Below are 21,290 nucleotides of genomic sequence, written 5' to 3' on the forward strand. Positions count from 1 at the left end.
TCGTAAATCAGACTTCTTAAAAGTATGTCTAACCAGACTCCCCAAATCATTAGGCACTTCTGAAAGCTTTATTTACATTATGAATTTAAAGAACACTTGTTACAATTCATGCAGAAGTGGCAGCGGATCACATCACCTCCTTATAACAATTTCAACAGTACTTGACTCTTTAAGTCCTCTATACATTTCAAGAGCGTGTTTTCTGGCTGAAGTTGTAGTGACATCTATCGATGCCACAAAGAGACATCAAACACCACTATTTAGATTATTCTATTTCTCATCATATAATCAATTAAAATTTCATGTTGCTCTTCAGATCATAAGCATCTGATGGTTTTCTGTAGATAAGTGTAGTCTTCTGAAGAGCGGGAAGTCCACACGAGAAGATGTTCCAATACTGCCCATGTTTATACCTCCCTTTATTTTTCATTGTTATTTTGGTAACAGAAAACATCTGACATCTATTGTGTTGCAATTTAATTACCTAAGCATGCAGCAGCACCAACCATGGCATAAAGACCAGGTGTAATGCAGTCAGCTCCGACTTCACACCATTCTTTGAAAATGAACCAGTCGTGATGGTAGTAAGCCAGCTGCTCCACTGCAATTCCCACAATCCTTCCTGCTATGGCTCCAATTGCCATGCTAGGTATAAACAACCCAGATGGAACCTACAACGGAAACAGAAGAACTGCTGTCATGCTGAAGGGAACATATTTGATGTATATTTTTTAGAATCGGTGTGCTGTTGTTTGCTTTCCTTTTCCCTCCAAGAGAAATGCAAAGACTGAAACTGTTAAAAACACGTAAACTGACATCAAAAGGTTAGTAAAACTTAACACACACACAATGCTACTGATACTTCTGACGAACTTAGTTAGCTGAATCCATTTTATGAACACATTTACTTTGTATTTTACTGCATTTAAGAACAAACCTATTACCAATACAGGACCACAGACTATATTCTCAGTGCTAACAGCACAATTCTTTCCAATATATGTTTGCCCAGTCTGAGCTATGCTACTAGTACTGAAAACTTTTTGATTTCTGATTTCCCTTATTATACCTCACGTTCCTCTAAACCAACGTTCACTTACTAAACAAGCTTTGCACACAGCAGGATTGCCTTCAGAAGTTGCTTCCCAGCTCCTATAAATCAGATGACCAACAAAACAGGTCATTATAAAAGAAGCTTTGCTTACTATATCACAATTCTCCATATGAAGTAGTGCATATAGAACACTAAGTACACTAAGAAGCAGATAAACTGCTGTTAAAAAAAAAAAGCAGTTAATATTACTGTTAAAACATAACAAAAAAATAAAAAAACAACAAGCATGTTTCTGCTGTAATTTTAGTTATTTAATCTGTTTTTCTGTTATGAACTAGAACCTGGAAAGGCCACATCGCCTTGTCATAGCAGAATGGTTTAGGGAAATCTTACTGCAAGCTTGTATCAGTAGCAGCAAGAGTGAAAAGTGAGGGTCCATCTGAGAAACCACTGTTGTGCAAAAACAAACAAACAAACAAACAAACAAACAAAAACCATACTGTACCTAAATGTATCATTAAACCAGAAAAGCCTGCTGCTTCTCCGCGCAGCATCTGTTGGTATCAGAAATACATTCCACTATGGCTGACGTACAAATCTTAACCATAAATTGTAAAATTCTTACTTTGCGTCTGAACAAACCTAAACTCATCTTGTCAAAATAACTTCATTACAAAATCGCACTACTGGTATAATAGGAAACACCAATAATTTATTTTTTCCACTGCAGTGCTGCAAAATCTAAGTATTATTCAATTCCAAACTAGAGATTTTGCCCTGGAATCCAGTAGCTGATGCCAAAGTGTATTTCAGAACCTATTCACATTATTATATTATCAATATTTATGGTTGCAAATAATTTCTAACATGCAAACCAAGGACAAATCAATACACTAAAGCCTGTCTGAAAGTCAGCTGCATGAGTTTTGTTGAAAGGTTTACTAATCCTTCATTCCCATTCCTGAATTACCTCCTATTTCAGTGCTGATAGCAACAGTATTCCACGCTGTCATTTTAGCATAATATCCAAATCATGTATTTACACCACTACTACTATTTCCCACAATTGTGCTTCTAAGCCCCTTTTTAATTGTTAAAATACATTATTTTTCCTGATTAAAATTATTTCTTTGTGAACGGTACTATACCCTGAAAAAACTAGCATTTCAAACCTAAAAGTAGCTGAAAACATCTTTGAAACTGCCTAGATCCTAGTCTATTACATGAGCATGCCACAGAAATTCAGGCTCCAAATGGAAACTGCATCAAGATGGTTTCTTATTCTTTGTTAACATACACTTTTTTGCATCTACCTCCTCTTTTCATCACAAGTGGATAATGGTTACAGGTCTAACTGATCACAATTTCACAGTTGCATCCCTTTCCCCAAGCCTCAGAATCACGTCACAAAGCGGACAGCAACCTTCACACAGAAAGAGCAAGGAAAACCAAGTAGGTTCCACCTTGTCCCAACTACCTTTTCCAGTGCACGCCAGCCTAACTGAAGGTATCCATTAGAGAAAATGGTTTATACTCTGGCACATGCAACATCTTTGAAACAAGCAAGGAATCAGGATGTATGTGCAAATTTCCACTTCTTTAGCAGTGTAGTTGGATACCAGTCCGGGTCTGAAAAAAAGCTGCAATCCCATCCCAAACTGTTCATCATCAGCAATTAAACGCGGTACAAGCCCACTGAAAATAAACAGTCCAGTATACACATATATTCTACATATGTATACAATCTATTTACTCTTGCAGTGTTGTTCCATGTTAAAGACTGAAAAATAAGTGCTGCCAATCAGCTTTCTGGCGATCCCTGTCCATTGCAGTAGAAGCAGCAGGAATCACCAGACCCCACAGGCAGCTGCGTCGCTTTGCTCACCTCACAGACCATCAGCTCCCAAGGGGAAGGGGCAGAACTTGTGTGTTTGCACATAGCTACAGCTCCAGGAGCAGACCTGGAGAATTCGGAGGATTTTAATCATGATTTAATGATTTCATGACCGACTCTTTTTCTTTCCTCTCACAGAAATAAAGCTCACAACATGAATAAATACTATATTCAAGTGACATTCCCTTCTCCAGATGCTGCCTGACATTTTAACCTGACATATGCTTCAAAGCTTCAGACAAATGTAGGTAGCACGATCCCATCAGTGACTGCAGCACAAATCCTTGCCTATTTGTAAAGTGGTAAATGTATTCTTACAACAGATTGCAAGTGCTAAAGGTATGAGAAAAGGAACCAAAACCAAATAAAAAGGAAGCTCTACCTTTCTGTGACTGAGTGAATTCTAACACACTAAGTGTGATCCTTTGCTGACAACTCCATGAGAAGGACAGATGCACATGAACAGAGGAATGCTAAGAGATAGAATTGAAGTTATAATACTTACATGGCAATAAATGTTGTAATGCTAAAAAGGCAGAGCCCTAGATAAGTGAAATTCTACACAACAGAACTGTAGAATGATAGGTGAAATTCTGACTTACGGAAGACTAACATTTCACGTATACTCAACACATTTATCTTACCCATCAAACAACATATGGAATATTACTTCAAATAACAGACTGCAACATATTCTCAAATACCAACAGGTGAGAAACACAAGAAAATATTGTTCTATCAATCACAGAATGGTTGGGGGTGGAAAGGAGCTCTCCAGATTGTCTAGCCCAATATCCACTCCCTTCTTAGTCCTGGTTCAAGCAGGGTCAACTACAGCCGGTTGCCCAGGATTGCATCGAATTACATCTTGAGCATCTCCAACGATGGAGATCCATAACTTCTCTGCATGACCTATTCCAGTGTTCAACCACCCCCATAATAAGTTGTTTTCTTATACATGCAATTATCGAATAGCAAGGTACACTGTCAGAAAATGGAGCTAGTTTAAACACAAATCCTGCTTTGCAGACATTCTGCAAGTCGTGTTTGTGTTAAGAAACATTTAATGTTGATGTAGCTGAAAAAAGTACAAAGGGAGCCTGAAAAGTCAGCAAACAGTGAAGGCGTGGCAGTTACAACATGCTGCTCAGAAAGCAGCCACTGGTTTGAGAATAGCTTGAAGGACTGATAGATGAAGTGACCAGGAAAGACAAAAAAAATAATTGTTTTGTAATGGAAAAGAAATTTCCAGTACAGTCACATGAAAAGAAGTCATGACATGCAATACTTGAAATTTCAGGAAAGAAATCATTATCAGCTCCTTTAGCCTGGAGTAATTACATTAATGTGGTAAGTGAGGAGAGGAGGTACAAAAGATGCAATAGTTCAAGAAATACAGCCTTTTTTGTTTTTCATGAGACAGTACTAAGGAACCCAAGTGGTCGTGTTTGACCTCAGCTGAGCTTGGCTTTTAGAAATTTTAAAATCACTCTCACTGTTCAGTCAGGCCCATACAGCCCTCCACCCACACAATTACTATTGTCTATAAAATCTAGCACCTATTTCTATTCTGCTGAACAAACAATGGGCTAGTTTGAATTCAATGAACCTTAACGTTATTTTCTACAAGACGTGCTTATTAATCAACAGTAAAAGGTTTTGTTTTTTTCCCCATGAGACCCAAAACTACACATGAAAAAAAACTATAAATATGCTAGCTTTGAGAGATGGAAAATGAGAAAGGCAGTAATGAAATAATCGCAGCAGATGATGCAGCCAGAGCATTCACACTTACCTTGATACCAAAGGTGAAGACCGTCATGATTATTTTAAATATGAGTGCTAAACACAGCTGCCATATAGCTGAATAAACTCCGGTGCCTGCTGGGCGGTCAGGAATATCATCTACTATTTTGCTTGCATTCATATCATTTCTGTAGTCACAGAGGGAGGAGGATTCTAACGGCCCACAGTCTGTGAACAGCTCTTTAATAAGCTCACTGGTGTTTAGCCTTGTATATGGATTAGGAAATGCGATGACAGCTGTTATTGCTGCAACAATAATAACCTCCAGGACAGGGTACTTCCCAAATTTTGTAGATTTGCGTCGACGACACCATGCAATGTTTGCTCGAATGAAAAATGCTCCCCAGAGCCCACCAAATACTCCCAGAAGAATAAAAGGAAGCAGTTCAAATAGGTACCAAGGAGTGTGATATTCCACATAAAAAAGAACTAGGCGGCTATTACCAAAAGGATTGATGGACCTTAAAACAAATGCAGCTACTAAAGCAGCAAAAAATGATCTCCATAAAGTTTTCAGGGGGAAATAATAACTGACCTGCAAAAGGCAATACATGAGAATTGTTAGTGATCCAATTAAAAACACTGGAAAGACTGTTTCATGCATGTATTACAGTTCTGTTGCTCACATGTTATACATACTGAGGAAAAAAAGTCTTATAAGTATTATTCCAATCACCTGGAGCACTGGAGCTCCAGCATGCATTACATCTTTATAAAGCTCTAAAACAATTCATGCTTAGATCAGTTTCAAGAACTAAAGCAATACTGAAACCACTGCTGTCATAAGACGTAAGAAAAAACAGAGTCATTTATGCTTAAAACCTTCTCTGTTTAGAAGCATCTCTTCCAAGCATTCAACAAACACCAGATTGGGTATTAGCTGTTCTCTCAAATTTCCTGCTAATACCGTTTCACCTCCTTTCAGCCAACAGTGAAGGGTTTCTGGCAGATGTGTTTTTACAAAGTATCATTAAAACAACAACAATACAAATTTAAATACAACATTCAAGTTCACACTTAAGCCCCATACAAGGATTGAAATTTTGAGTTTTCTTCTCAGCCTGTTTTGTTTTTCAACAAAGTAATTCTTCAAAATCCCTTAATGATACAGAGGAAACTATACAAGGAAGTATACTTTCCTTCTTTCCCCCTTCCTCCCACTCAATTTTGAGATTTTTAGAAGACCATTAATGTAGGATTTCTTAAAAAAATGTTAATGATCTAAATAACATGTTTTTGAAACAAAAAATGCTGAAAACTAATTTAAAAAGAAACTTTTCTTAGTGAAAATAGTTTGATGGCCTCAATGGTTTTATTATAGTGTATTTGTTTTATTAATAGTTAATGTATTCAATTGTGTTTAGTGTCTGAAACTTTGAAGAAATGTTTTAAAAACTGCACTGTCATAGAACTGTCAAAGAGATTTCTAAAGCCTCTTACAAAACGAAAAAAGAAGTCCCACAATTTTCACTTTTTAGAATACATTTATAGAATGAAAGACTGGTGCCTCTCTCTATGTAAACTGTACTTATTGACCCAGCCATTCTCCAGAAAAATATACTTGAAAATAAAGCAAAGTTGACATTGATCCAAAGAAAAGAAAAAAAAAAAACCTTAAGAAGTTTTCCTATAACAGGACTCATAATTTTGAAATGTGGGTCCTAAAATAACTTCTCTCTTAGGAAGAACTCCACAGCTTAAAGGAATCTGAAATTTTTCATACCAAAACATATTTTTAAATCATTTTTCTTTTAATGCCATCTCTTGACATACCTCCTCCAGACTGAAAAGGACTCCACCAATTGGGGCACCAAAGGCTACAGATACTCCTGCTGCTGAAGCAGCTGACAACACCTAGAAAAGACAGTAGATAAAGAATTTTTCACAGTCTGAGGTACGCTTTAAAAATGAAGGACACTATCTTATTACAGTTACCAGTTTCTTCTATGTTTCTATCTAGGACACAGACTTGGTAACAGAAATGCATCAGGTGAGCGTATCAGAATGCTTTTAAGATGTGGCCAGCGCTCACAGCAGCTGCTGCTGAGGTACCAGCCACAATGAGGCCATGTACACTCCTCCAGGCACCCTCCCAAAAGAAGCCTGTGGTTCAATATGAAGCTGCTGATAGCAATTTTTTAAGAAATTGTAGCAAGCTTTCCCTGTACCAGAACACATAAGTAGTAAAGAAGTCCAGCTACTGTAAATATTACTCATTGCAAAGAAAAAAATCTGTGACAGACTATGCAGTTTTTAAATCAGTCCTGGAGATCTGCACTCAATAAAAAAAAAAAAAAAAAAAAAAAAAAAGGCATAAGGTGAACTAAGATTAAAGAGAAATTATTAGGAAACAAAGAAGTGGATGGTCCTGCAGCATCACAGATGAGTAAAATTTAATGCACGAGGCTGGTTAAAGTGCATGTTAATTGTAACAGTATCAGACAGGTTCCTTGCAAGAACAATGATACCTGAAGCACTTACATACCTGTGGAAGAACACACAGAGAAACTCCAAGAAATATCACACTCGAGATTAACAACGAAACCATGGAAAAGAAATTATTTACTTAAGAATACACAGCTTTGAAACTGGAAGTGAATCCAAGTTTCCTATACAGTGTGCAGTCTTCGTCGAGAATCATGGAAGCTGAGAGTGAGAGAACTACAGCACAGCTGGGAAAACACTTTCTTATTTCACTATATGGAGATTTTATTAAATTAAAAACAATGTTACATCTTGCTACTTACTACCATTACACTTGTTTTCAATAGTATGGCTCTTACTGCCAAAAAAACACAAAACAGGTAAAGAGCCAAAAACACTGTTGTCACCAACCCTTTCCCAGGAGTACTTTGTTCATGAGTTCAGAAATCCTCTGCTGTCCTCACACACAACTGGAGATGATTAGAAAAATATGGAGTCAAGAAGAAGAAGAAAGAATTTAAGGAAAAATGGAATGATCACTGAGATGGGAAAAATGCAGAAATGTTCTGACATGGAAACAGTTTGCCTTAGAGAACGCTAGGGATAATGCATAGATTTTAATCCAAGAAAGAACTATAGATAATTCAAGCCTAAACACAATCTGAGAGAACAAATATCTTCTAAACTAATCAGTGTTTGGATTTTCTCTCTCTTTTTTTTTTTTTCTTTTAAACAAAATATATGGAAAATCAATATGTTCTAGAAATGGTTTTACAAAAAACTTACCTCTCGTTTTTTAGCTTCATTTGTGCTGTACTTTGGAAAGAGGTAGGAAAAAATATTCCCACAGCAGCAGGCAACATGTACCAAGGGACCTTCCTTTCCTAAACTCAAACCCGATGCTACAGCCAAGACTAAAGTGATGGTTTTTATCATCAAAGTCCACTTTCCCAGATAACCTCTGATGATGAAGCCACTCAAAATAGTTTTGATCTGGAAGAAAAAAATGCTACTGTATTCTACTTTCTTCAGTAAATAATTACTTTTATCATTTTAGACATGTAACTTCAAAAACAGCCTTTTCAAAGGGCTAACTTTGTGAGACATTAAAGCATGCATCATTCTGATTACTACACAGAGCCCATCTGGTTGCCAGAGGCTTTTCATTTGCAACTTACTGTACAACAGAGAACAATAATGTACAACAACATCATCAATTACATTTAGCAGAAAACGTATCTGCAGTGATTTCTAGGACTACATTCACTGGTTTATTATGTAAATTATCAAGTGAAAGTCAGAAAACTCCTGAAGGAAAAAACAAACCTGCAAACACTGTCGCGTTGCACTACACTACAACATCTCACCCTTGCATCAATTTCACCCTTTTCTGTTTTTCTGTATTTCCTGTTTTTCCTTCTACAGAAAAATACAGCAAAAGATTTGTTGACATAAAGATGGAAAAAATCAGCCTCCTTCACTATAAAGTGTCTTTCACTTTCCTAGGACTTGACTTTTCCTAACAATGTAACATTACTGCAAATATGCCTGTATATAGAAAATAATACAGCTATTGAAGCAAAGAACAACACATCTATAAATAGGACATGCACAAAACACTGGCCAGCTGTGTCTAGAAAGTAAAGGTTATCTATATTTGGAGACCAATTTAGGATGAAATCTTTTCTGGAGTAACACCACAGATCTACTCGAGACTTACACAAAGGCAGGATTTCTCCTTCAATCTCTGCACTACAAATACATGGAAAATATTTACAGAATGAGTGAATAAATGTGCCTGACCAGAATTTTACTTTGTCGTCCCCCCCCATCCCCCACTACACTCTGTGCATAGTTGCAGAGAGCAACTGTACAAAGATGAGTTTCCAGGGATACTACACAATTTGGTTTGAGAGTTGATTGTCGACCCACATTCTGTCAATGAACCTCTGCTCTCTGACCACTGCAGGGCAAGGATCGGAGGAGTGCTGGGAAATAACTCTTCAAAAGTTTACTCTTAGGCTAAGTATTTCCATAAAAAGTAGTCCAGCCACAAACACGAAGCAAAAACCTACGAACTCAGTACCTGAAGCTTCACAGCAGCTCCTTTTTTTCTTTCAGCCACAGTTAGCACAATCACATTATTTAAATTTGAATATTCATATTAAATTATTTTCAAGTCACAAAACCCTCCCTCTTGACTTCCCTCTGACTGTAGAACAGCAGGAATTTTCACACTAACATGAAACATCTGTAATGTAATTATTATTTCGACCTCACCTCAGGAATCCCAGAGCCACAGGCATATGGAGCAAACACCTTCACCAGAGACACTGCTAAGAAGGCAAAGCTCAAAGCCCAGAAAATGTACATTATGTAGTTCATTATGTATGAACCTGGCCCCTAAAGACAAAAAGAAAAGCACAAAAATACAGAAAATATCAGAATACAAACCTGACGTAGGAGTAGTCACTACTTAAAATAACAGAGAGGAAAAGCATAGTCCTTTGCACATCAGCAAAGTCTGGGTTATACAAGTTAGCATTCTAAGACTTCACATTAACAACAACAAAAAATAAATTAAAAAATAAAATAAACATAGAATCATAGAATATCCTGAGTTGGAAGGGACCCATAAGGATCATTGAGTCTAACTCCTGGCTCCACAAAGGTCTACGCAAAAGCTGTACCCATAGTACAGCACCTAGTAGCTATAAAAATACTTCAGATCTACTGAATACTAAGTATTCTTTATCAAAAAAGATTTTATGGTAGAAAAAAATAAAAGCAATATTCTTAGTTATCTAAGGACAACACAGACTTCACTTCTTTTTTTGTTTGTTTGTTTAGTATGATAAAGAATAAAAATTCCTGTTGTTAACAGTTCTATATTCTCCTTATAACTTCTTTACACCTGCAATACATTAAGTCCTCTTGCAGTACATAAAATGCACATTTATTAGAGCATAAATGATTAATCAATTAAAATGCTGAAAAACTGAGCAATAGGAGAATCCAAACCCCAATTTAGTACCCTGGTCTTAAGACCATTCTTTTCTTTGCTCAGTAGAGCAAATGCCTTCAAAGAAGGGGCATATACTTACCTCTGCTTGCCCAATTATTAATTCTGCCCATGTTTTCCACTGTGGACATTTATCTCTCTCTTCAAACGTGGTCTCATTTGAACCCCAACAACACTGTTCATGGTTAAACCAAAAAGCACTAAGGCAAATGCCTTCCTTTAAGTCAGTCATCCAGTCAGCAGCAATATCGATTAATCCTGCCAGTGCCCCTGTTGTAGAAACAGTTCTGCGTTAATGTTCTAGGAAGTGGAAATAATAAAAGCAGCTAAAATGAAGTGGGATGGCATTAGCTTACATAAACTGAAATTACAGAAAGCCTAGAGAAAATGACATTTAAAACATTACTGATTTTGAGGAATATATTGCATTTGCAGTATAGTAGGGTATTTGATGAAGAATCTGGTACCTTGTGTTATTTCCCAAGTTGGATCCCAGAATCACTCAAAATCCCAGCATGGCTAAGGTTGGCAGAGATCTCTGGAGGTCCTCTGGTCCAAGCCCCTGCTCCCAGAGCAGGCTGCCCAGGACTGTGTCCAGGAGGCTTCAGAAGATCTCCAAGGAGAGCGACCACAGCCTCTGTACATCAACCTGTTACCAGTGCTCTATCAACTGCAAAGCACAAGAGTGCCTCCTGATGCTTAGATGGAACCTCTTGTTCCATCGAGTTTCTGCCCACTCCCTCCTGTCCTGGCTCTGGACACCACTGAAAGGAGCCTGGCTTCATCTTCTTTGCACGCTCCTTTAGGTATTTATAGACATTGATGAGATCTCCCCCCGAGCCTTCTGTTCTCCAGGCTGCACAGGCCCAGCTCGTTTGGCCACTACTCACAGGAGAGGTACTGCAGACCCTCCACTGGACCTTCTCCAGTATGTCTAACTGTCTCATAGCTGAGGGCCCAGAAAGATGTATTTTTTTTGTTTTAATCCCTACGCCATACTTCTCCAGCAGTCCACTGACACTACAGAGTTAAGAGTCAAAAGATGACCACGATATTTTTCTGATAAAAGAGACGATATACCTTCTGACACAGTATCTTACTATGCCTCAAAGAACTCATGAACTATTTTAGTACATTTTGTAAATATATATTAAAAAAAATAGTAATTCTTACTTTGCCAACAAGTGTTTTAGAACATCATAAATAGAAGGCCATACAAACCCTGATGACATTCATGTAATAGATACACAACATGGTGTATTTCCATAACATGGTGAGCATGTAAACCTCCTACTACAGGTAACAAGCAGCAAGGATGCTAAGCACTTCTCCAACTCAAAGCTTTTTTTTTTAAAAAAAAAAAAATTAAAAATATTTACAAAAACAAAATACCTTTTTCATGGTACTGCAAAACTGCATCTGAAGTTAGTATTTTTGAGAATGCGTGCAATTGTTAATTAGTTATAATTTCCTATTTTTAAGGTATTATTCGCTACCAGAAAAAGTTGTCTGGAAACAGCCCCCAGGCTCACTTGTATGAACTGGTAGCAGAGAACTAACTCTGGTTCACATTTACTAATTTCCGTACATCATCAGTTTAAGATTCTGGGCCAAACAAGGTCTAAGTCAGTATTTCAGTGGAACAGAATTTAAACTACATTAATTGAAATACATAAAGTAAGACCTTCTCCTGGAAGAAATCAAGGTTGTACCATTTGAGATTCACTGGACACATACAACATAAAACAACTGAAACTGCAAAAGCTGAGCAATATTCATGGCCAGAATTTGCTAGCTTTGGTGCTCTGAAGCACGGTAAAGCTATTTTAATAGACATTGCAGCCTTGGAGGGGGAGAAAAAAACGCACAAGAAAACAACACTGCACTTTCCCACTCAAATTAACATCAGCAATTTCCAGCAATTATACACTCCCACTTTGTATATTGAGAGGTATATAAACATGCTACACATTTTGCATATATATTAATTTATATGTGATTTGTGAGAGTGATTATGTATATATTTAAGTAGTAATTATACACTTCCCATGCCTTTTAACAGACATTTCTATATTCTGCAACTAATCAAATCCTCCTAGGACTTAGATCTAATATTTCTGTTTAAAATACTTGTTTGGAAAAATTGAGCAAAACATTTGCAACCTCTTGCTTCTGCATATTTTGGTCACTTGAAAATGTGTGTGCTGCTAGCCAGTGACACTGCATCACAGTGCCGCCACAAACTATCAAACAATTTTAGCTATAAAAACTCATCCTAAAATAAACCAAGTGGTAAAGTGTTTTGTTTCCCTTAATAAATCCTCTCCCCCAAAACACTAAGGTCTGTATATCAAGATAGTGACTCTTTTCCTCCCTTAATGAAATTATAACACTAGCCTGAACTAGCTCTTACCCAAGTTGGTGAATAATACAAAAATGAAATGTAAAGAAATAACTCTCTTTTTTAAGGTTACCTGATGCCAAGCCAGTTAGTGTGACTACGAGCCATCCTGACCATGCATCATACAAGCTTTTTGTCATCTCCCATGCTGATTCTTTCTTCTTGCTGTTAATCTGCAAAGAGAAATCATTATGAATAGTTGCACGTGTTTTTTTAATAATAGGAGAAAAAAGTATGTATAAGTAACTGTGTGATGCAAACTGCAGGCAAATATACCCACTCTTTAAGCTACAAGCATTCTCCCAGTATTGCTGCATAAAAAAACTTATGTAATCAGATATCTAGTAACTGACAGAGGAAGGAAAATTTAATTTGAAAACTAAAACCCAAAAATTTCACATTAGGAAAAATTAGAAATTATTTCTATTATTTCTATTTCTCTCCTAAATCTTCCATGATTTACATTGAACTGGACGTACTATATTTCTTTTAGTATATTACTAATAAGCTATTCCATATGACTCAGATTCATAAGCTTCTACTCCAACTATAAACATTTTTCTTTTATGTTTAAACCAAATACCACACCAAAAAAGAACAGAAAATAAAAATGAAAAACCTGGATAACTACCTGACCCTTCTAAACAACTATAAGCAATGATATCTAATGGTGCTATATGGGAAAAAAAAAAAATCATTTTAGCATTATTTATTTTACTTTGCGCACGTAGTCAAAATTTGTCCTCAATGCATTTTATTATGTAACTGTCTTAACTTTTTTTTCATACTGTAAAAAGAGGGTGAAAGCATGTACAACAAACAAGGTGCATGGACGGGGGATGGGGAATAAATCAAGGAAGCACAACAGTAGGTAAGGAAATCTCCAAATCTGCTTTGTTTTTAAAGTGAATTAATGTAAGGATTCCAAAAGCTTGGCAATAAGGCTCCAAATTGTGTATTTCCTCCTAAAAGGCTACTAAACAGATCTATTACAAGACTGGTGGTAACTTATACAACAGCAATACAACCAGAGTTCATGAAAGAACCTGCAGCAGAGCACACTGATAAAGGCAAACAGGCTGAACTTTGAAGATCTTCCGATGAAATGAGTAAAGAGGAGGAGAAAATAAAGTATTGCGATGGAAGAGTGGAAAGAACATTTACTATGCTAACTGGGACTACTTTTTTGTTAAATAGATAGATGTTAATATTTTAGATACGAGAATTTCACTGTTCACAGTCAAAACAACCAGAGCACTGCACAGCAGTAGCAGACATGCACTTTTACCAGTACAGGTACCACCACAAGCACTACCATACTGCTACAAGTTCATCTACACTGAAACACAGTTTTAAATATACAACCATTGCAATAAAGGCAGTACTATAAAAATATCAAGGAGGCGTGACACACCTTTTCCCTCTCTGTTAAGTTCCTGCTTTCTTTTAAAGTTATAATACCGTTGCAGGACTGCAGGTATCAATGACGCAGTGCTTTTTATAAACAGCATTAGAGTAGTTCTACCTGATGTAAATGCTTACAAATTTACAAGTCTGCACGTATTTATATGTATAACTAGACCAGATCTCAACACCAACACCCAAGCCACAATAAATTCCAAGTACTGCTATTTATCTCATGTACCCGTCTATGCCTTTCTCTGTCTTTGCACTTCTCTCGAACCCAGTCAATGGTATGGAAGTCATCGTACGTTCCTACTCCAGGAATTGGTTCATCCAGAAGATCCAGTAAATGCGTTGAACTGTTGATGCTTCCTCCATTTGTCATTGTATAATGAGTTCCTGTGACAGAGAAAAGACAGAAGTTAATAAATTCTGTAATAAACGAAGTAGTCTAATGATCATGACATTGCATATAACATTTCTGTGCAAGCAATTAAGACACTTCCCATAATATGTGTATGTTATGTCACTTAGGTCTCTCGACGTTGCATGTTAATTGTTTTTCTGTTGTTTATCTGTACGTTAAATTTGCACATCAGCAACTTCGTATGTCATGTTGGTTAAATATAAATTACTGTACTAGTCAAATTACTGTTCCATTTTGTGTGCAGACTCCTGAGAAATTTCAACAGAACAAAGTGGGGGAAAAAATGAGTGTTTCTGACACATATTTAACTTGAAATTTGCTTCTCTTTATGAACTACTAGAGGAAAAAATGACTGCAAGAAAATAAAATCGGATAATATATGAAGTTCACAGGACCTCCATATGTTGCCTGTTATTTCTAAATATTTCAGTCTTTGTTTACTACTCTCCTGCATGTCTGAATCAGACCTAGAAAGTATTATCAATAAATAATAAATGCAGCTAAAAAAAATGAATCAAGTACTCAAGTCACAAAAAGTTAGAAAAACTGTAAAAAGAAAATGTCTTCTACCGATTTATCATGCCTAGCTAACTCCTTCACAGCCAGCTTACACAGCAGCACCAGAAGAAGAAATACCCAACAGTATTTCTTTCAGTAATCACAGTAAAAAGAGTGAGACGAATATGGAATGCAGGAAAGCTTTGTCTTTTTAAGCTTCAGCAATTCAAAAAAATGTCAGCAATTCAGCAATATTTTTTTTTGAGTTCCTGTGGTACGTTTGCAGACCCTAGGCAAAATTTCCTTCTGAATGGCTGCCTAAATATAGCACGACCACCATTCCCCCACGCCCTCAGTGCTTCTACAGCAGTAATTGCTATAAAGGGAACATTTATATTGAGGTTAATATAGACAATAATGATTTAAAGAGTGGTTACTCTCACCTGTTTGACTAAAAACAAAGCAATTTGGCCAACGGCACATGGTATACCACAATAACCTCTATTCTTAAAGATGCAGGCCCAATTTGGCCAACACTACTATCAGTTCAGGCAGGCCTAAGATTTTTATTTTTATTTTTTGGAATTGTGGGTTCAGCTTCTTGGTGCTGTCAGCAGTTTACAATGTATAAAATAAATAAATAAAAGATCTTTTGCTTGAAAGGTCTTGTTTATGCCTCCTATGTAACACAATGCTTATTTGGACATTTTCTTGGTGGTTAATGACAAAACAAGAAAATTATAATAAAAAATGTATTAAGACCAAATGCAATCTGAAACTTTCAAGATACACAAAACTATTTGTTTTAGTACTCAGCACCCCTGCTTTGCTGTTTACATGCAGACAAGCTGAAAGGTCTACAAAAAAGATTAGTTTGTTAATTTACTTATTTGTTTCATATTTAAAGTGAAAGGGAAAAATGACTGAACAATGCCAACACCTTTCTCTCAAAGCTGCTGCTGGTCTCTCTTAAGACAGATGCTTCCATTAATAAAAGGCTAACAACAGAAACTTGGATCAGATTTGTAAGTGGAGGCAAATGTGAAAATCTTGATCTAGGATAAGGGATTCAACTCTCTTGCCATTTCCAACTCCGGTAACTAGAGAGGAAGTCTAACATACATGTCTGGCTAGCTGAAAGGACAAGGGCATCTACTGGATGAGACAGTAACCAAAAGCACCACTGCAGTCATTAGTTTATCTCTCCAAATGTAAAGGGGAAAAAAAAAGACAAAATTAAAATGCTTTTTTTAATGCAACATTATCCTTCTTCACAAAGGGGATATAAATTACAATTCAGCCACAGCTTAATTATTCATCTCCTACAATATTTTACTTAGATCAAGAAGCTTCCTGAACCTGAGTGATCACAATAGAACAAAAGCTTGCCTTTGCCCCACAGTGGGGCTTTATGCCCTGCTATATATGAACCAAAACCATTAAGCTATAAGGCGCACGCAGTTCTATGCCACATAAGGCAAAGGACAGTTGAGAGTTGGAAAAGCATCACAAACAGTAAGAGCTGATTTTAAGCATATATCATGAAGTGTTGAACTGGATTCTTTCCATGGAAACCATGAGGGATGGCACCACAAATACACCAGGCCCTGAGCAGAGCTTGGAGTAAACTAATGAAGAAGAGTCCTTGCCTGGGCACGGTAAATATCCCACTGGGATCATGTCAAGCTCCTGCTTTGCCAGCATCTGCTAGGTCACAGGATGGGAAACGCATGGCACACCAAATGCTGAAATATAAATGATTATTTATGATGGGGAGAGATACAGAACGAGATGTGAAGCTGAAGAGGTGCTTTCCTTGAATGCAGAGCTGTCATGGATGCCTTATGCAGACAATTAGCTGTTACATTATACCAGGAGAAACCACGTATATATACATATATATGTGCGTGATATATACCATATATATATATGTACACACGTGTACATATACCATATATATATATATAAGGTATACCATATGGTATATATGGTATACCATTACACCTGAGAAACAGGCTGCAGTGAGCATGGTATAAAGGCCACCCTGAAGAGGACCAAGGAGAGGACAGCTGTGTAAGACGTGATGCTCAGCGTCTAAGATACAGTCTGACAGCAGTGGCATAAGACATTCTCCAGCTAATATCATCTATAGTGCCTTGAACTATTCCAAAGCAGCATTTAGAGAAATAGACCTTTACCAGTACTTGACACTTTTCCAAGCTTTCACTTCCCAGTCTTCCATTCCTTCTCTAACACGCCACACCACAAGGCACTCCTCCCAGCCATGAAAATGATGATTCTCATCAGCATAAACACATGCAAAGTCTCATCATGTCATGCCAGTTTCATCAAAGTGCTTTAATTTTCAATTCAACAGATTGTGTTAAAATCTTTGCCATTCATATGTATTTTTCAACATAACGCTCTCATCTCCAAGCAGGAAATTATTAATTATCACACCAAGCATACATGCGTAGCCTCTAGCTACAGAACACTTCCATTTTCTCTATGTACACACCTGAGCTATTCTGCAGCTGCAAAGCAAGTAGTCTTCTTTTTCTTATGTATGGCTTTGCCTTAAGGCTTTATTAGACTGGGAAGCAGATGGTAAAAAAGTGACAGCAGAACTTTTATTATCATAATTATTCCAAATTAACCCATGTTACCACAGAGAGGTAAAGTAAAAACACACTGATCCTCTCAGAGGCTCCATATAACTCACAGGAAACCTTACGAAGCAAATTCAACACAATCCTTCTATACTTGGCAAAACTTTAGGACCCGAGGTAGCTGGCATCCCTTAATTAGCAAAGTTGTCCAATAGCATCTTCAACAATCTTGTATTCTCTACACGTAGCTAGCAAGCTGCTGTTATCACAGACTGCCTGCAGACAGTAAGCTTCCAGACAATAAAAGTAACATGTTTCTTCAGAGCAAGGAGATTGTCTTTTCTAGGTGATCCAACTGCTGCTGGCCTTGCCTGAGCTGTTTTCTACGAAGGTAACTGAATTTCGTTATCCTTCCACGCATGTAATTCCAAGCCTTCAGCACAATCCTCTCTCAACAATCAGATCTGATAGTGCTGAAGTACTGCTTCAAGTGAAGTTGATTAAAACAGGGGGGAAGAAAAACATACGTAAAATATCGATTACTCAATTTAATCTTTACTTACAACATTAAACACAGAAACCATCTTTTTAACTGCCTGTACACTCCCAACAACCTCTGCATATTAATGACATCATGATGCTGAGCAGTGCTGCAGACAGGCTACTGAAGGAATGTTTTGTAGCATCCTCACCTCCCCAAAAACAAACCACACCAAAAAAAAATAAAAATAAAAACACACAACAAGCCATGGATATGAAATGTTGGGACTCAGTTGGATTCCGAGTTACCCATTCCAATAGTTTTAAGAAAGTATCATGCATTGTGCTGAAAGAAAAAAAATATTAGAAGAACTGTCATAAGCATTAAGGTTCACAGTAGAATGCTGCACCCTGGGAGGCCTGATCAGAATGAGGTACAGCAAAACCAAATAACAGTGCTGCACGGGCAAAAGCAGAATACAGGAAGCAGATTCCAATGGCATAAAAAAGATCTCTGAAATTTTTTGGTTGGTTGGCTTTGGTGTTTTTTGTTTGTTTTTAATTTTTGTTTGTTTATTTTTAAATGAGACTGAAAAAATATAATCCAAAATAGTTTGAGTGGACACTATGCCTTGATGGAGAAAGCAGTCCTTGCAGGACCTGATACATGCTTTTCTTAATTCCCTTCTGAGCATGTACCAATACTAAATGGCTGTTAGTTCCAAACACTGATCCGATTTCCAGCTGTATTTGGCTGGTCCCTCCTGATATAAGGCAGGAAACCAAGAAATTACTAAACTAATATTTTGCTAGAATCACTCAGGCTGTTTTATACATTACAGCTTCCTCCTTCCTTCTGTCCCCTTGAGGCAAGGAATACCTCTTCTTTTGTACTCTCTATGTATGCCTCACACAAGCAGTCTCCAATCTTGACTGACATTCAAACTATGATAAACATGACAAAAAGCTGACTTATATGTAGATTACAAAGCATTTGTAATGAGTGATCCTTCATCCTTTTGTCACTCGGTAGATTTTCAGGAGGTTTGAAAGCAACCCTGTGCAACACACAGCTGATGAAAAATCGTGGGGTATGATCGTTTGGTTGTTTGTAAGGATACCTGCTAAGTTTCTAGCTAATCCATTTAAAAAGATAACGTCAGCAAGGACTAATACCTTTAAAACATATGAGCAGATCACTACTGACTCAGTCACTATGGTACAGTTTGAAAATGTTCCAGCTAAAGCATTTTAAAACACTAACAAATCAAAACTTGAGTCGCTGACAGTCATATGCAGCTGCATTCGTCCAGTGAAGGAACCCAGGAGATTAAAAAGATCTTTAGGGTCCTCCTCTCCTGGTCCCTGGATATGAAGAACTGAAGAGCCCCTGGACCTGGCTTCTCACTTCTTGTCGGGGTTCTCTCCTTCAGGGAGGAAGGGGGCCTCGTTTCTACATGTTGGGATTTAAAATCCCATTGAAAGTACTCTTAAAATTGTTGAGTTCAAGAACTGAGGGCTCACGTGCTTCGCAGTTACATAAGTACGGTTTCACACAAGAAATATGTTTTACAACGTATTTGATGCTCTCAGTTCCCACATAACTGTACAATGATCCTTCCTGAGTCCTTCCTTTTGTGCAATATTCCTACTTGTTGCATAAAAATAATAGGAACATCAGTATTTAAAACAAATACCGCATCCTGGGTAATCAAACAGTGCACAACAGATTTTCAGGAGGATCTACAGAGCATGATTATCTGCACAATTACCCAGTATCATGTACAGAACAAATCCACAAAGGTTTAGCTTATGAGAACAAGCAACAAAACTTGGACATGAACAGGCTCAAGAGGGTGTTTGGCGGAATAAACAAGACCAGAACTTTACGATGAAGTCTAAGACCACTTCTATACGCCATACAGCATATGATGCACATCACAACATACCCTGTCTCAGCATGCACCGGTTTAGTCTGTTTCATGAATGAAACATCTCTCAGGACATAACTACACAGTACGGCTGAGCTGTACTCAGTGCTCCCAAATATGAGATGTTGCTCTCCCCATTTCTCCATCCCACTCTTGGTCATACAAGCTCCCTTGGATCGGCTCTGTCACATCATCCATCTGCTCAGTAAACCAATCAAACATGCTAATCCAACTAAGCAGACAAAAGTAACAAAAAGAAAAAAAATTGACATTATACAGAGCCACGGTTAACGTGACAGACAAGAAATAGTCAGTGCAAGAGGAGGATAGGGAGAGGGCAAGCAAGTTCACCCCCTTCCACAGCAACAAACTGTCAGACTAGTTACACTGAAATATATAAATGGGCCCTTGAGGTCTTGTTAAATTTTAATTATGTCTTTCTGCTGGAAACAATTCAGAACTTCTTCATCAGTATTCATATCCAGCCAGTATACAGTAATACCTATTTCATAGAACTCAAAACCCCCAAAGACGTCTGTTTAAGAAACATATTGGAGTTGTGAATGCAATGGGTAAATGATGTCAATGGCAGAGCAAGCACAGCACCCATTTCTCCAAGCATTACACAGATTGTCAAGAAACACCTAACTGTTTCAGTACGAATGCACTAGCGTGCTGCTACTCACACACCCCTTTTTCTAGACGATGCACAACTGAGCCGATTCTGCTCAGCTGCCATCCTTCTGGCTGACAGCAGCACAGCATATTTCATTTGGCTTACTCTAAGCAGCGTGGAAGGAGGAAAAAAGAAAACGCACCGCTGCAAGTGAAAATGGAGCTAATCAGTTTACAGCAAAGGCTGGAATAAGCCCTCCCCAACACAACCATCCAAACCTGCTGAGTGCTAAAATCAGCCGGGGCTGTATCTTTCCAGAGGCCAGACGCTAATCCACAGCTTTGCTTCACCCATGTGTCCTTGGGTATTAGGTGCCAAGGGGAATGGAGGCGGGGAAGCACCCAGCCCAGCGCACATGGTAAGGATCATTTACACTTGTAACAAAGAAGATTTCTATACACAAGGTATGTCTTAGTGCCTAAGCTTCTTTCTATAGCCATCTTCAGACCTCAAAGCACAACACTTTCCATAAAAGAAAGAAAGAAAAAACAAGACAAGAAACAGTTGGCAGTTTATTTGTCTGTAACCACTCAAAAAAAAGCCATTAAGCACTATTGTCTTTTCCTGGCTAGAAATAAATTTTAAATTCCAGAATCAGAAGCACAGCACGCCACGCCAGAATGCACCATTCACTACCGCTGGTGATCAATGATTTTTAAAGTCT

At 37.6% G+C, this 21,290-nt stretch overlaps 1 protein-coding gene across 6 annotated transcripts in view; it reads right to left on the bottom strand.

Annotated features, from left to right (window-relative positions):
* Nucleotides 1-21,290, bottom strand: part of CLCN3 (chloride voltage-gated channel 3) — a 61,578-nt gene that overhangs the window by 9,355 nt on the left and 30,933 nt on the right. For all 6 annotated transcript variants that reach the window (XR_014317445.1, XR_014317446.1, XM_082759690.1 and 3 more), the window contains 8 exons: nt 14,247-14,404; nt 12,675-12,774; nt 10,283-10,470; nt 9,459-9,581; nt 7,965-8,171; nt 6,528-6,608; nt 4,744-5,289; nt 485-671 (listed from right to left, as the gene is read on the bottom strand). Coding sequence is in view for 4 of the 6 variants with exons in the window: in XM_082759690.1 (XP_082615816.1) it covers nt 485-671; nt 4,744-5,289; nt 6,528-6,608; nt 7,965-8,171; nt 9,459-9,581; nt 10,283-10,470; nt 12,675-12,774; nt 14,247-14,404 (1,590 nt within the window). In the remaining 2 variants the exon portion in view is untranslated. The remainder of the gene's footprint in view (nt 1-484; nt 672-4,743; nt 5,290-6,527; nt 6,609-7,964; nt 8,172-9,458; nt 9,582-10,282; nt 10,471-12,674; nt 12,775-14,246; nt 14,405-21,290) is intronic.

The sequence above is a fragment of the Aythya marila genome, assembly GCF_965140915.1.
Source record: "Aythya marila genome assembly, chromosome: 4".
NCBI lineage: Eukaryota > Metazoa > Chordata > Aves > Anseriformes > Anatidae > Aythya > Aythya marila.